The sequence below is a fragment of the Bos indicus genome, chromosome 6 (assembly GCF_029378745.1).
Source record: "Bos indicus isolate NIAB-ARS_2022 breed Sahiwal x Tharparkar chromosome 6, NIAB-ARS_B.indTharparkar_mat_pri_1.0, whole genome shotgun sequence".
Classification (NCBI taxonomy): Eukaryota; Metazoa; Chordata; class Mammalia; order Artiodactyla; family Bovidae; genus Bos; species Bos indicus.
Window position 1 is genome coordinate 116628068 of NC_091765.1, and position 17638 is coordinate 116645705.

At 49.1% G+C, this 17638-nt stretch overlaps 1 protein-coding gene across 2 annotated transcripts in view; it reads right to left on the bottom strand.

The window, feature by feature from the left end:
- Positions 1-15056, bottom strand: part of FAM193A (family with sequence similarity 193 member A) — a 151580-nt gene extending 136524 nt beyond the window's left edge. For both annotated transcript variants that reach the window (XM_070791906.1, XM_070791905.1), the window contains exon 1: positions 14613-15056. In XM_070791906.1, the coding sequence (XP_070648007.1) occupies positions 14613-14852 (240 nt within the window). In that variant the 5' untranslated portion in view covers positions 14853-15056. The remainder of the gene's footprint in view (positions 1-14612) is intronic.
- Positions 15057-17638: the final 2582 nt, after the last annotated feature.

Sequence of the window (17638 nt, forward strand, 5' to 3'; positions counted from 1 at the left end):
TGGATAAGCCTCGGAGCTCACTTTAGAGAGAACAGCCCAGTAAACCGGGGCCTGTGATCCGTTCTAACCCAGGGCTGTGGCCAAACTGAGGACTTCACAGCCCAGGCTGCTGAAGGCAGCACCTGCCACATGGACAGGACGTGGCCCCCTGGAGAGACAGAGCAGTGAGCGAGCAAAGCAGCAAGGACAGCGCTGGGCAGAGGCAGCCCCAACAGGGGTCCCCGGCGGGCCTCAGGGTAAGAAGCCACCTGTCAGTGCAGGGCACGTGGTGCCACCCCTGGTCCGGGAACTAGCTCCCACACGTTGCAACTGAAGATCCCCCAGGCCTCAACGACACAAGATCCCACGTGCCACAGCTAAGAGCTAACACACCCAAGTGAGTATTTTAAAAAAAAAGACGCAGCACCACAGGGCACAGCCCACTCCCGCTGTGCAGGCCGCACCACGCGAGCAGAGCACCATGGCTGCTCCGGTGCCAGACACGGGGTGGCAGCAGGCGGAAGGAAGCTGGCTGAGAGCAAGACGGATGGGAACCTGCAGTTCTGCCAGAGTCTGGTAGGCAACGCACGGGAGGGAGAACAAGGAAAGGTGTCAGCAAGGACGGGCGAAAGCTCCAGCTGCTCAGGCCAGCGGCATTTACGTGCAGAGAAGGTGAAGGGCGGGGGCGAAGCCGGGCGTGGGGAAGGAGACGCTGTGCAGCCTGGGGTGAGACAAGCAAGACCACAGTAACAGGAGGACTCTGTCTCTTGGGCAGTTACTGGTCAGTGACCAGCGCCACCAGGAGCTGAAGGCTGCAAGCAGGGACCCTCACTGGGACCATCACAGGAATCTTCCAGCTCGACTCTCCGGGCCTCGGTTTCCTCAGGCAGCAAGCACTGTCGGGCAACAGATGTGTGTTCTGTCGCCGTCCCGCTCAGCTCTGAGGCTCTGTAAGTCCTGACTTGCCCGTGCCAGCACTCCAACCGGAGCAGCAAGGGCACCAGTAAACGTGCACACACACGGAGGACAGTCAGCACACGTATGCAGAGAGACACGCAGCGGGAACGACTAGCTGGGAGAGCCCACCTTCCTGTTTTCTCTCTTTGAAAGTGAGATACAACTGCCCTACCGTTCTTTTACAGGAACAGAGAGCACTGGGGAGTCCCTGGTGGTCCAGTGGTTAGGGTTTGGCACTTTCACTGAGGTGGCCCAGGTTTATTCCCTGACTGGGAAACTGAGATCCCGCAAGCCATGTGGTACACTCAAAAAATAATAATACTGACTGTAGTTACAATTTAAGCCACTTAGTGAGTGATGTTGCTTTTCATGTTTTTAAAACCAGACACCAACAACAATATTACAAGGAGCGTCAAGAATCCACTTACGGGATCTCCTTACCAAGGCAGCCAAACAGCTCTGGCAGAGGGCTGCTAACCGCCTTCTCCAGGCTGTCCCGACCGTCAGCCGGGACGCACCAGCACTGACACCCGCCTTTAGGAGCCTCCACAGAGGGAGCCAGGCTCTCAGCAGGAACTGGGAAACAGCGGCTCCCCTGCCAGGCTATTCACCACAGTGCAGTGACTGCCACGCACTTCTAGAGAAAAAACCGGGGGTCACTAAATGCAATGAGATGTCCCGGAATCAATCCAAGAACACAAATAGGGTATCTGCAGAAAACTTAGTGAAACCCAGACAGTCTGCAGTTAATAATACTGTACCATTTGTAATGTTTTAGTTCTGACAAATACACCAAGGTTAAGGAAGATGTCAACATTAGGAAAAGTTGGCTGAAGGGAGTATGAGAACTCTATATACTAACTTTGCAACTTTTCTGTAAGTCTAAAATTATTCCAAAATGAAAAGTTTATGAAAAAATAAAATTCCTGGGTCATGAAATGTTAAATCTACTAACTTCTTATTAAGTTTCAACGTGTAACTAATAATGTAGTTAATTTGAGAGAAAAATGTTCTTTGTGTTCTGTGAATGAGAAAAAGTTCATTTCCACAGGAGACGTGATAATTAAATGCCACAAACATTACTGGAATTACTCTAAAATAATCTAGAAACCAGGGAGCCGGACTGTTAAAGAAGGCAGAGCGCCAAAGAATTGATGCCTTCAATCTGTGGTGCTGGGGAGACTCGAGAGTCCCGTGTACAGCAAGGAGATCAAACAAGTCAGTCTTAAAGGAAATCAACCTGGAATACTCATTGGAAGGACTGATGCTGAAGCTGAAACTCCAATATTTTGGTCACCTGATGCGAACAGCCGACCCATTGGCAAAGTCCCTGATGCTGAGAAAGACTGAGGGGAGGAGAGGGCATCAGAAGATGAGATGGCTGGATGGCACTACTGATGCAATGGACATGAACTTGGGCAAACTGGGAGATGGTGAGGGACAGGGAGGCGTGGAGTGCCACAGTCCATGGTCACCAAGAGTCACACACAGCTGGGGGAGCAACAACAATCTAGAACATTGATCGTACAGTTAAAAAAATGTCTTGCAGCCCTCGAGATACAAATTACTCTATTTCAGCTCATTCTGATTATATGGTCTCTAAAATAAAGTCACCTTGTGCCCCATGCGTATTCAGAAGGCCGAAGGAGTCAAAAAAGAGCGCGTCATAGAATGCGCGTCATAGAATGCAGAGAAGCACGCTACAGTGCCGCCAAACAGGCCTCAGTACCTCCCCAGGAAAAAGGCCTCGCGCTAGGAAGAGCGTTCCAAGCGGACGGAACACCAGTGAGATGAAAATGGGAATGGGCATGACTGGCGGAAATCATCAAGCAGCCGTCTGTAAGAAACCCACTGAGTAAAGGAGCACAGGTAGTTAACAGCAGAATAACAGAAAAAGCTGTATCACACGAACACCAATTAAAACAGGCTAAAGTGGTTCTGTAGCATCAGATGAAGAAGGCCTCAGAGCCAAGAAAACTGCCAGGGATAAGACGGACATAACCTAAGTGAAAAAAGAGGATCAAGTCACCAAAAGACATGACAATGAAAAACGCATATGCACGAACAACAGCGCTTTGAAGTCACAACACAAAACTCAGCTGTGAGGAGAAACCAAGAAACCCACAATTTCAGCCAGAGGCTCCAACTCTCCGCTCTCAGTGACTGACAGAACTAGTAACCAAAAAGCCGTCAAGAATACGGAATTAGTGAACTACCCACTCACTCTGCTATACACCTGAAACACGATGTTGTAAATCAGCCATCTCCCAATAAAAGCTCTTTTAAACTATAGAATTAAAATAATTTAACTTGACATTCAAGCAAACACTCCACTCAACAACAGCAGAATTTACATGCTTTAAAGTACATAAGCAATATTCACCAACACAGACCATTAAAACCTTAAAATTTTTCAAAGAATTAAAATCATAAAAGCTGTTCTCTGACCATACTAGAATTAGACTACAAGTCAGTAACATGATAAATTGAACGACAACCTTTTTACCTAATTACGTGGGTGCGGCAGGTCTCAGGCACATGCAGGCCTTCGCTGCGATGTGCAGGCTCCTCGCCGTGGTGCAGCTCCAGACCAGCTGCAGGCGTGCGTGACCTCAGTTTCCTCGCCAGGGAGAGCCCCCGTGCCCAGCGCTGGAAGGCAGGCTCTCTACCACCAGACCACCAAGGAAGCCCCTAAACAACAGACTTTTAAATAATATCAAAGAAGAAGATTCAAGGGAAATTAGAAAATATTTTAAACTGAATGAAAATTCAAGTACAACACCAAAATTTGTGGGATGAAGCTAAATTACAGCTTAGACAGAGTATACAGCATGCACACAAGTATGTATATTAGGAAATGCGTTATCTTGAAAATACGTATTTTTAAGAAAGAAGAATAGTCTCAAATCAATAATCCAAGCCTCTACTTTAAGGAATTAGAAAAAGAAAAATCAAAACAAACTCAAAGCAAGAAATAAGACAAAGAGTAAGAAATAAATTTTTCAAAAAAATTTTTTTAAATTAATGAAATAAAAACAAAGACAAGAGAAAAAACAATAAAACTAAAAGCTGGTTCTTTAAAAAGATTAAAAACTTGAAAACCCTATAGAAAGACTGGCAGAAAAGAGAGAAGACAAATAAACAGTATCAGGAATCAAAGAGAGAACACAGAATCCTCACAAACCAGAGACAATTCACACAGAAACTCAACAGTTAAGATGAGATGGACCAGCTCTCCTCTAAAAAGTGCAAGCTACTAACAGAGAAGGGACAATTCTTAAATTGCTTTATGAGGCCAGCGTCACACTGACACCAAAGCCAGGCAAGGGAAACCTAAGAAAACTATTCACACATACCTTATAAAAGCAGATGCAGCAAGGGACCTGCCTGGCAGTCCAGTGGCTAAGACCCCATGCTCCCATCACAGGGGCCCCACAATTAAAGATCGACTGTCCCACATTCCACAATGAAGACCCAATGCAGCAAATATTTTTTAAAGTGTAAATCCCCCCAAAAATTCCCAGAATACATGATTTTAGCAAGATCAACAGATAAAAGTTGAATACACAAAAATTAATAACTTTTATATACTAGCAACGAATAGAAACAGAAATTCTTCAAAACACCATTTACAGAAGTTGAAAAAAATGGAATACTTTATGAATCTAACAAAACATGTAAAGGATATGTATGCTGGATACTATAGTATAAAATACTGGAGAAAAAAATCAAAGATGTGCTGTATGTCAATGCTATGTCAATTTTTAAAAAATCAAAGATGACCAAATAAATGTAACAGAACCACACACACCATGTTCACAGACTGGAGGATTCAGTACAGTATACATGTCAATTCTCCACCAAACTGACTATAGATTTAATGCTACTCTAATCAAGGCCCAAGTAGAATTATTCGTAGACACAGACAAACTGATTCTAAAATGTATGGAAAAGTGAAATGACCAAACAGCAAAAACAATTTTAAGCTGGAGGAATCATCTTACTAATGTATAAGATCCACAGTAAGTGAGACAGTGTGGCACAAGCACTGAGACCGACGCAGAGATCACTGGACAGAATACAACCCAGAAACAACCCACACCAACGAGCCCAACTGATTTCTGACCCAAGTGAAAAGTCAATTCAATGGAGAAAGGGTAGAACAAATGGGTTTGGGACGAACATGACATCCATCCTGCCCAAAATTATACCTGATATGCGATCAACTCAAAATGAATCACAAATCTAAACGTAAAACTAGGGCATTTTTAGAAGAAAATACAGAAAAAAATCTTTATGAGATTTTATCAAATAGTTCTTTGACATGATACCAAAAAGTATGATTTATAAAAAAAAATCTGGAAAGTTGAACTTCATCAAAATTTAATTTTTCTTTGCAAAAAAACAAAAAGTTGATGGAATTTAAAGACTAGGTACAGCCTGAAACTGTTTTTGCAAATCACAAATCTGACCTAAGATTCATAACAAGAATTATCAAGAATTCTCAAAAGTCAAAAGAAAGAAAATAAAACAAGTAAAAAAAAAAGCAAAGTCTTAAACACTCCATCCAAGAGGATACAAGAATGGCAAATCAATGAAGCGTTCAGTAACAGTCACTAGGGAAATGCACACTAAATCACAACACCACCACACACCTATTCATTAATGGTTAAAGTAACATCTGAGGAGGGCACGGCACCCACTCCAGTGTTCTTGCCTGGAGAATCCCCAGGACAGAGGAGCCTGGTGGGCTACAGTCCACGGGGTCGCACAGTCGGACACGACCGAAGCAACTCAGCACAAAATAACATCTAACAGTATCGAGAACTGGCATGGACGCAGAGCACCTGAACTCTCACCTCTGCTCGCAGGAAGTTAAAACAGAACAGCTGCTCAGAAAACAGTTTGGCAGTTTCTTACAACGTTACCACTGACCCTGCTCTCATTCCTTGGTATTCACCCTAGAGAAATGAAAATTTACTTTCATATGAAAACTTGTACACAAATGTTTTACAGCAGCTCTATTCATTACCAACAAAAACTGAAAGGACCCCAGTGTGCACCAAGAGAAGATGGTCACGGCAATCCACCCACACAACAGAAGACCACCCGGCAGTGGGCGGGAACAAGCTGCTGAAACCTGCACAAATCGGGATGAAACTCAAAGTGACTACGCCGAGTGAAAGGAACCAGCCTCAAAACGTTACAGACCGTATGATCCCATCTATATGACTTCCCAAGAAGACAAAGCCATAGTAACAAAGTCATGACTGTCCAGAGTGGGGCAGGGAGGAGAGCGACTGCACAGGAGCAGCTGCAGGGAGCCTGTCTGGGCAACGGCGCTGCTCCGCACACTGACGGAGACACACGAAGCTGCACATGCCGCGGGCAGGGCTCCCTGGCGGCTCAGCGGTCAGGATGCCAAGCTTTCACTGCCACGGCCCAGGTCCAGTCTCTGTTCGGGGAACTGAGATCCCGCAAGCCACACTGCATGTGTATACATATGAATGTATATATATGTGTGTGTGTGTGTATATATACACACGTATATAAACGAACACACACACACATATACAGGCTTCCCTGGCGGCTCAGTCGGTAAAAAGAATCTGCCTACAATCCAAGAGACCAGTTGCAATGCAGGAGACCCTGGTTTGATCCTTGGGTGGGGAAGATCCCCTGGAGAAGGCAATGTCAACCCACTCCAGTATTCTTGCCTGGAAAATTCCATGGACAGAGGAGCCTGGTGGCCTAAAGTCCACGGGATCTCAAGAGTCGGACACGACTTAGTGACTAAACCATCACACGCGCACACACATCTATCTACCTATATAGACAGATATAGCAATAACGCATAGTAACCTGGAATGTTACGTCCATGAATCAAGGCAAATTGGAAAGTCAAACAGAAAATGGCAAGAGTGAACGTCAACATTTTAGGAATCAGTGAACTACAATAGACTTGAATGGGCGAATTTAACTCAGATGACCACTGTATCTACTACTGCAGGCAAGAATCCCTTAGAAGAAATGGAGTAGCCCTCATAGCCAACAAGAGTCCAAAATGCAGTACTTGGGTGTAATCTCAAAAACGACAGAATGATCTCTGTTCGTTTCCAAGGCAAACCATTCAATATCACAGTAATCCACGTCTATGCCCCAACTATTAATACCGAAGAAGCTGAAGTTGAATGGTTCTATGAAGACCTACAAGATCTTCTAGAACTAACACCCAAAAAACATGTTCTTTTCATTATAAGGGACTGGAATGCAAAAGCAGAAGTCAAGAGATACCTAGAGTAACAGGCAAGTTTGGCCTTGGAGTACAAAACGAAGCAGGGCAAAGGCTAACAGAGTTTTGCCGAGAGAACACACTGGTCATGGCAACACCCTCTTCCAACAACACAAGAAAAGACTCTACACATGGACGTCACCAGATGGTCAATACCGAAATCAGACTGATTATATTCTTTGCAGCTGAAGATGGAGAAGATCTATACAGTCAGCAAAAACAAGACTGGAAGCTGACTGTGGCTCAGACCATGAACTCCTTATTGCCTGATTCAGACTTAAATTGAAGAAAGTAGGGAAAATCACCAGACCATTCAGGTACGACCTAAAACAAACCCCTTAGGATTATACAGTGGAAGTGAGAAATAGATTCAAGGGATTAGATGATAGAGAGTGCCTGAATAACTATGGACGGAGGTTCGTAACATTGTACAGGAGGCAGTGATCAAGACCATCCCCAAGAAAAACAAATGAAAAAAGGCAAAATGGTTGCTTGAGGAGGCCTTACAAATAGCTGAGAAAAGAAGAGAAGCAAAAGGCAAGGGAGAAAAGGAAAGATATCCCCATTTGAATGCAAAGTTCCAAAGAATAGAAAAGAGGTAAGAAAGCCTTCCTCAGTGATCAATGCAAAGAAATAGAGGAAAACAATAGAATGGGAAAGACTAGAGATCTCTTTAAGAAAATTAGAGATACCAAGGGAACATTTCATGCAAAGAAGGGCACAATAAAGGACAGAAATGGTATAGACCTAACAGAAGCAGAAGATATTAAGAGATGACAGCAATACACAGCAGAACTATAAAAAAAAGATCACTCACCTACAGCCACACATCCTGGAATGTGAAGTCAAGTGGGCCTTCGGAAGCATCACTACAAACAAACTAGTGGAGGTGATGGAATTCCATTTGGGCTATTTCAAATCCTAAAAGATGAGGCTTGTGAAAGTGCTGCAATCAATGTGTCAGCAAATTTGGAAAACTCAGCAGTGGCCTGGAAAAGGTCAATTTTTGTTCCAATCCCGATGAAGGGCAACGCCAAAGAATGTTCAAACTACCACACAACTGCACTCATTTCACACGCTAGCAAAGTAATGCTCAAAATCCTCCAAGCTAGGCTTCAACAGTACATGAACCGAGAACTTCCAGATGTTAAAGTTGGATTTTAGAAAAGGCAGAGGAACCAAACTGCCAACATCCGTTGAATCATAGAAAAAAGCAAGAGAATTCCAGAAAAACATCTATTTCTGCTCTATTGATTACGACAAAGTCTTTGACTCTGTGGATCACAACAAACTGTGGAAAATTCTTCAAGAGATGGGAATACCAGACCACCTTACCTGCCTCTTGAGAAATCTGTATGCAGGTCAAAAAAGCATCAGTTACAACTGGACGTGGAACAACAGACTGGTTCCAAATCGGGAAAGTATATCAAGACTGCATATTGTCACCCTACTTATTTAACTTAGATGCAGAGTACATCTTGAGAAATGCCGGGCTGGATGAAGCACAAGCTGGAATCAAGATTGCCGGGAGAAATACCAGTAACCTCAGATACACAGATGACACCACCCTTATGGCAGAAGGTGAAGAAGAACTCAAGAGCCTCTTGATGCAACTGGAAGAAGAGAGTGAAAAAGTTGGCTTAAAACTCAACATTCGGAAAACTAAGATATTGGCAACTGGTCCCATCATTTCATGGCAAATAGCTGGGCAAACAATGGAAACAATGACAGACTTTATTTTCTTGGACTCCAAAATCACTGCAGATGGTGACTGCAGCCATGAAATTAAAAGACGTTTGCTCCTTGGAAAAAAGCTATGATCAAGCTAGACAGCCTGTTAAAAAGCAGAGACATTACTTTGCTGACAAAGGTTCCTCTAGTCAAAGCTATGGTTTTTCCAATAGTCACCATAAACAAAGCTGAGCACCGAAGAGTTAATGCTGTTGAACTGTGGTGCTAGAGAAGACCCTTCCGAGTCCCTTGGACTGCAAGGAGATCCAACCAGTCCATCCTAAAGGAAATCAGTCCTGATATTCATTGGAAGGACTGATGCTGAAGCTGAAACCCCAATACTTTGTCCACCTGATGCGAAGAACTGACTCACTAGAAAAGACCTGATGCTGGGAAAGATTGAAGGCTGGAGGAGAAGGGGACGACAGAGGATGAGATGGTTGGATGGCATCACCGATTTGATGGACATGAGTTTGAGCAAGCTCTGGGAGTTGGTGATGGACAGGGAGGCCTGGCGTGCTGCAGTCCATGGGGTCACAAAGAGTCGGACACGACTGAGCGACTGAGCTGTACTGACAATATATAGATAGATAAATAGATAGATATAATTACATGTTAATTTTTTAAATTAGCACATAATAAAACCACTTGGAAAAATTCTAACGGTATCTTTAAAGTCAAGCCAGATGTATACTGAGCAATTCCACTTTGGGTTTACACTCGACCAAAAGGAGTCCTCTATCCACCAAAAGACATGTACAGGAATGTGCATACCAGCCGGATTTGTATCAGTCATGAAATAAAATGAGCCCAATGTCCGTCAATATTAGAATGGTTAAGTTTCGGGACAGTCGCACAATGGAAACTGCATGCCATGAAAAGGAATGGTGAGCTGCTGCATCAACAACAGGAATGGACTCAAATACACTGTTGAGCCGGAGAGCCCTGCCTACCGCAGAGCACTGTAATGCGAAAATCAGACACAGGCAACACACGCAAGAACAGTGGGGATGACGAGGAGGGGAACATGGGCACATTCTAGGGTACTGGGAATACTTTTTATCCATGTTGCCTATGTCCAAATACTGGTCCCATGGGTGTGCACACACACAAAGAATACTGCACACAGAGACACTCCCTGTGGCTTTACCCACTGCAAACCTTTCTGAATCACACAAGGTTCTAGATCTTTACCGGACCTACTTCCTCAGGTCACTGAAGCAAATGCAAACCAGGGCCTTCCCTGGTGACTCACTGGTGAAGAATCCGGCTGCCAATGCAGGTAGTACAGGTTTGATCCCTGACCCAAGAAGACCCCACGCGGCTCGGAGTAAGAATCCATAGCGCCACAACGCCCGAGCCTGTGTCCAGCGCCTGGGAGCTGCAGCTACTGGCGCCCCCGCGCCCCAGAGCCAGTGCTCAACAACGAGGCCTCCGCAGTGAGAAGCCCATGGCCTTCAACTAGAGAGCACCCTGCTCACTGCAATTACAGAAAGCAATGAAGACCAGCCCAGCACCCCTCCAAAAAAACATGAACCCGAGAGTGATGAGTGAGCATCATCGCATCGTGGCAACTCTTCCTGCGGCACGGGGAAGGCGCTACAGACCCCAGCGTGCCCCAAGGTCCACCATGGCACCGTCTGACCGGGCGACACACTGCGCGGGTTGTGTCTTAGTTGCAGTCATGTCCAGGCCTCTGCGATGCCACGGACTGGGGCTCGCCAGGCTCTTCTGTCCATAGGATTCTCCAGGCAAGAATACTGGAGTGGGTTGCCATGTCCTTCTCTAGGAGGATATACTGTATGATGGCCCTTAAACATTAACATTTCAATTATTAATTTCTCGGGTTTCCAAATCACTGCAGATGGTGACTACAGCCATGAAATTAAAAGACACCTTCTCCTTGAAAGGAAAGTTACGACCAACTTAGACAGCATATTGAAAAGCAGAGATGTTAACCTCACCGACAGAGGTCCGTCTAGTCAAGGCTATGGTTTTTCCAGTGGTCATGTATGGATCTGAGAGTTGGACTATGAAGAAAGCTGAGAGCCAAAGAATTGATGCTTTTGAACTGTGGTGTTGGAGAAGACTCTTGAGACTCCCTTGGACTACAAGGAGATCCAACCAGTCCATTCTGAAGGAGATCAGTCCTGAATATTCACTAGAAGGACTGATGCTGAAGCTGAACCTCCAATCCTTTGGCCACCTAATTCGAAGAACTAACTCATTGGAAAAGACCCTGATTCTGGGAAAGATCGAAGGCAGGAGGAGGACAGAGGATGAGATGGCTGGATGGCATCACCAACTCAATGGACATGAGTTTGAGTAAACCCCGTGAGTTGGTGAAGAAGCCTGGCATGCTGCAGTCCATGGAGTCACAAAGAGTCAGACATGACTGAGCGACTAAACAAAACTGAAACATTAATAAATTCTTCTTGCCACTTTTTTAGCAACAAAAAAGGATTTACATTATTATCAACACAAATGCTCCCTATGCACCATGTTCTCTCATTTTCAAACTGTAGTATCACTGTTTGAAAATGTACCTTGATCTGTACCCCAAACAGCTTCCTGTCATAAACCTCTAACAGCATTACAAAAGAGTCCTAAATGCCCATCTGAGCCCTCCATACGTGTACATGTTATGTAAATTGATACCCCAACAGCTAATTTCATGGCTAGATTTCCACAATACAAAAATCTGCATACTCTCCTATGCAGATACATATATACACACAGATACTTTACAAAACTGGATCCTTACTACAAACACTGTTCTCTTCAACGTTTTGCTTCTTCAGCCACGCTGTGTGGCTTGTGGGATTCAGCTCCCTGACCAGGGATTGAGACCGTGTCCTCAGCAGTGTGGAGTCCTCACCACTGGACATTCCCACACACACTTTTTTATTTTGTAAGCTTCTCTCTTCACTTAATGCATCATGAATGTTATGAAAATTATATTTTAAAATAGGGATGCAAAACAGCAAGATATTTTCATAATATCCTTCACCTACCAACTTTTCACGCAGGGCTAACTCTTTATCATCACGTTAGAGCAGACCAGCACACGTGGCTGTTAGAACAGGACGGGCCAAGATGTCTGTCATCATCTTTACATCCTCATGTCACGAGTGAGAAAGCTTCATCGATGGCGTCCTGCAGCAGGGCGCCTGCAGAGCCAGCCAGGCCGGCTTCCTGACAGCAAGGGTCCGGTTCACACACAACCCTGTGTGCCCACTTGCCAGCCTCCAACCGTTTAATTCTCCCAACAACATGAGAAGCCAGGAGCCTACAAAGCCGGGCAGTGTGAGGCTATGCCTCAGGGCACAGAGCCTAGCAAGTCTGTGTCCCCCGGCTTTGCGTATTTTGTGTACAGAGCTGTGCTATGGGCCGAAGACTCTAGAAGCTAAGCTGTTTCCTATTCATCCCACAGTCCTCATTTCCCCGTAGAAGCCAACTGCACATGGAAGCGGCCTCTCTGCCTCAAGGCCGCCTCCGACGGCCGTGGTCCTGGGTCCACGCGTGGGGCCCACGCAGCACGCTGACAGGGGAGCAAAGACCCCTCCTGAGAATCCAGACAGCCCGCCTACTCTCACTCCTCTCAGGCACCTTCTGCCCTGGCAAACCCAGAGATGGAAACGAGGCGCCCCGAGAACCGTAAGCCTGCCTGGGAAACGCAGGGCCAGCACCCATTTACCGTTACTCGTTGACCAACACTGTTTGGGGTGCCTCTTCTGCCCCAGATGAGGTGTCCCCAAAAGCTCACCATCTGAGGGGAAACAATTCAGAGGTTCCAGAATTACACAAAGAATTTTTGTGACTGGTGTCACCTGTTACCATAAACAGTATCTTTGATACGTTATTAATAAAACACTTGTGAAGTACTTTTAAAACTAAAGACATAGCTTGAAAACTTCAAAGTATAGTAGAAAAGAATGTTTTCAAAGGTGCAGGTCACAACTTAACAGTACATAATAATCCGTGCATTACAACCATCATTATTGTTAATGAAACTGAGCGAAACTGAAGATACCAGAAAGTATCAGAGTATCGTTTTGTAAACCCTGCAGTGTGAGTGTGTGTGTACATGTGTGAGTGCAGGGTATGTGCAGAGCAGTATTAAGTCTCAAGGTATTCAGTTCTTATAGTGGGACACGGTCCAAACTCTGAACTCATAAATTTAACAGAAAAAAAAAAAGTCCTGTCAAGATAATTAATACTAGGCAGACAGTTATTCAAGTTTGAAAAGTGTCATTCGAATAATAACTAAACGGTTATTTTAGCTAAATAATGCAAAATAAGTGAGAATTATTAAAACCTAGAATAATGGTGTGAAAGGCTACTGTAAGAATTTTTATTGTGCCAATTTGTTTTTATTAAATCAATAAAAATGGATGTATTTTACATCCAGCTGCAGCCAATATTATCAACATTTTTGCAAAGAATTTACTAAAGCAGACCTCCCTGCCTCCCCTCCCCAGAAGCAGCAAACACGGCCCTTAATTTGCACTCCATCCATGAAATGCATAAGCCTCATCCTGTATCCTAAGAAGGACACCAGTTTCGCTCTCCAGTGTACTGGAAGATGGCAAGCTCTTAAGACTGTGAAATGCAGGGCTGTGACCCAAAACAAAGCGGACAATATAAAGAAAGTTCCAACAACTGCAGAGAACACCCAAAACCCTATAAGCTACAACTAAAGCCCACACACATTACCATGTATTCAGATAATAATATCAGGACCAGAGAACCATGCCACGTGCAATGATTTCTTATCTGTTCTCACTACCTATCGTTCCAACACAACATTTACAATCCCGCATAAAACAATTTCTGTCTCAGAAGCGGGCACACAAATAAATACTCCTTACGAGGCTTTCGGTTGTTTTCACTGCTGCAAATGTCTTCAAAGCAACTTAAAACAGTCCTAACAACACAAACTCCTGGAAAAAAAAAAAAATCCATTATCTTTCAGCAGCCGACTGAACGAGTGGAAATGACTGCCAACTGCACACCCGCGTACCAGTCCTGGGTCTTGCAAAGTGTTGTGACCAAGAGCGAAATAAAAGTGGCAGCCATCCACAGCTAGCAGCGGCGGTGTGTGCTGCTGTCTTCAAAGACAGAAGAAAGAAAGAAAAAAAAAAAAATGACGATTCAAATATATACCTGAGTAACCATACCACTCATTACCTCTATAAACACTTCCAAAGAGCAGGGGGTGAAGCGCCAGGGCCGCCACTTGCGAGGACTGCCAGTCTCTTTTTTCAAATGACCGTTTCGGAGGAGCACAAGAAAACTTGGAGGCGGCGCTCGGCGATGACCGTGCGCCGGGCGCGGAGGAAGGAGGTGGGCACGCGCGGCGAGCCTCGCTCGCGTCCACCTGACGCCCAGCGGCTCCGGAATCGCACCCGAGTAAACCTCAAGGACGGGCCCGCCGCGGGCCGAGGCGGCCCCGGCCCGGCCCGTGACAGCGCCGCGCAGGTGGGCGCCGCGCGCTCCCGGGAGATGCGGCACCTGGCGGCGGCCGGGCCCCGGGCGCCTCCCACAGCCCGGGGCCGCGGTCCCCCGCGCCGGCCCCGCGGGAGGCTGTCAGCGCGCGAGCCGCCCGGCCCCGGCCCCGCACCGTTACCGCCCCCGCCCCCCCGCCGCTTACCTCAAAGTAGCCTCCGGGGGCGGCGCCGCCCGCGCCCGCGCCCGCGCCGAGGGGCCCGTTGGCCGCCGCCGCGCCGCCCGGGGCCGCCAGGCCCGCGGCCTGGGAGCCGCGCAGCGCCGCCGCCGGGCCGGCCTTGCCGCCGCCCGCGCCGCCGTTGCCCCCGCCCGAGCCGCCGCCGCCGCCGCCGCCCCGCTTGTTCTTCCGGCGCTTGGCCCCGCGCTTGGCGTCGGCCGGGCTCATGGCGGGCGGGCAGGCGGGGAGGGCGCGGAGTGGGCGCGGGGCCGCGGGCGGCGGCGGAGGGCGGGGAAGGCGGGGAGGCTGAGGCGGCGGCGGGACACGCTCTGGCCGGCCGCGGGCGGGGGGCGGGGGGGGCAGGGCGCTGCCCGGGGTCGCCTCCGGGCGGGCGGGCGGGCGGCAGCTGCGGGGCGGCGGCTGGGCGGGAGCGACGGCGAGTCCACCGGGCCCGGCGCCGCCGCTGACCAGAGTTAGAGTCCAATATGGCGGACACAAGGGGAAAGGGATCCCAGTTTACGTCGGGGGAGGGGGAAGGAGCGGCGGGGAGGGGGAGGGGTGTGGGCGCTCTCCTCCCCCCCCTCACCGCCCCCCCCCCGCCTCACTCCGCCCTCTCGAGCTCCGCTCCCCCTCCGGCCGCGCCCTCCCTGCCCGCCGTTAACACGCCTCCGGCACGTGGGGCACGCCGGGAGCTGGAGTCCGCGCTCCCGCACCCGCCGCTCGGGCCGCCCGGTGTGAGGACTACGATTCCCGTCAGGCCGCGCGCGCTCAAGCGCCGGGACGCCGCGAGGGGCTGCGGCAAGGGGAGCGAGATGCGGAGGTGACGTCACCCCGGGCCCGAGCCGCGCGGCCCCCTCCCCGCCCGCGCCGCGCGGCCTTCTGGGACTTGTAGTCGAGCGGAGGGTCCCGGCCCAGCGCGGGGCCGGGTGAGCGAACTACGAGCCAGCGGTGAGGAGAGTTCCGCCTCTTTGACAGGCTCCCAGACGCCCCCGCGCCCACGCCCCCGCCGCCGGTCCGCAGCCGGGTTCGGCCCCCGGGATGGCGTCGGGTAGGCGAGCCCGCGTTCTGACCCGCCGGGAACGGCTCTGTGACCTTGGCCCGATTCGAATCCGCTTCCTCCACCGTTGGCCCTGTGACCTTGGGCCGGGGCCCTCGCCTGAGTCCAGGTGACTCAGTGGGAGTCGAAGGACCCGTCTCGGGGGCTGGGCGCGCGTTTCCGGACGGAGAGCGCTGGGTCTGGCTGCCGGCTGGTCAGGGGCCTCCCGCCCCGGGCGATGGGGCCGCCGCGAGCCTTCAGACCTGGCCGCTCGCTTAGAATCGCTGGGCTGGAGGCGCCCTTCCCACCTCGTCGTCTTCCTGCTGCCCCTTTGCAGCCACCGCCCGGGGACCCGGTACCTTGCGACCCTGCGCTGTCGCAGGGCGGTCCAGCCGCTCCTCACGACCTCGGATGCACCCGCCGAACAGGCCACGAACCCCGTCAGGCCCTCCCCGGCCCTGCAGTGGGGCCACTCCGCCGGGACCCTCCTACCTGGGCCGCTTGCCCGTCATCGGGAAGCCCCAGGTACAAGTCTGCCCTCAGCCCCGTACCACAGAGATCCCTCGTCGGGCCCCGTGTTCAGGAGGGCTCCACCCTTCACAAACACCGAGACACAAGAGACGGGTTTTACCTTACTTGGCTCCATGGCTGGTTACAGGGCCGAGATGCAGAGGACCTTGGCGCTAGAGTGTATGGTACAAGGGCCTTCATTTGCATTTCTTCCTGGGCCCCACAACCTTCATCTCTGCTGTCAGGACCCACCGCCTCACCTTCCCTCTTACCCCAGCTGCACCCGCGGCCTTTTAATCCTCTGACCGATTAGTGCCACCACCAGAATGAGCTAATATGATCAATTATGTAGGCAGAATAAGACCCCTCACTCCTCTTGGTGGGTCTTGAATGGTCTTGCTGCTGAAGGTAGAGTTGGACAGGCTGGGGATGTTTGTCTTAGCACTCCACTGGATGGGCAATGTTTGGGGCTGCCCCCCTCCCCACAGCTTCCCTGATAGCTCAGTTGGCAAAGAATCCGCCAGCAATTCAGGAGACCCCGGCTCAATTCCTGGGTCAGGAAGATCTGCTGGAGAAGGGAAAGGCTGCCCACTCCAGTACTCTGGCCTGGAGAATTCCCATGGACTGTATATGGGGTCGCAAAGAGTTGGACACGATCGAGGGACTTTCACTCTCCCCACAAGCCTGGGTCAGGCTCCCCACTCACTCTCCCCACAAGCCTGGGTCAGGCTCCCCACTCCCACAGACCCTGTGCTTTTGCTCAGAGCACGTCGCACTGGACTGGGATTCTTGGTGTTCACCAGTATCCCCAGAGAAGCCTAGGACGGGTATAGGAATGTCTGCCTCCTGCATCTCTGAACCTTAGCTCCTGCCAGGCAAGGACTGGACACACGTCAATCTAGTATTTGCTGGATGAATGAGTGACATAATAATGGCCATTTGTCAAGCAGTTTCGCACCAGCCACTCTGCTGCTGCATGCTCTCATGCAATCAGTACAACCTTTCTCCGGATAGGCACCATTAGCCTGCTACTGTGGATGAGAAACAAAAGTTCACAGATGGTGCGGGGTTTGCCCAAAGTCACCCAGATAGAGGCAAGGCCCAGGTTCCAGCTCAGATGTGGCTCAGGTACAGCAGAGCACAGGGTGATACAATCAAGAGTTCTCTGGTGCCTGGGGACAGAAGCCTCTCTGAGGAGGAGAGCTGGACCAGAGCTAGTAACTGTCAGAGCAAAGGTCTTTCAGCCGTCAAGACTCAAGCAGGGGAAAGCCCAGCATTCCCTGGGACCTAACAAAATCAAGGTCAGGTTTTATTCTAAATGGAACTGAGAGTCATGGAGGGTTGTGAGCAAGGACTGTCATGTTGGATGCATGTTTTTGAGAAAACTCTGGCTATTATATTGAGAATGGATGTCAGGGGAGCAAGATTAGAGGCTGGGACACCCCTGAAGGGCACCCAGCAGATGGAG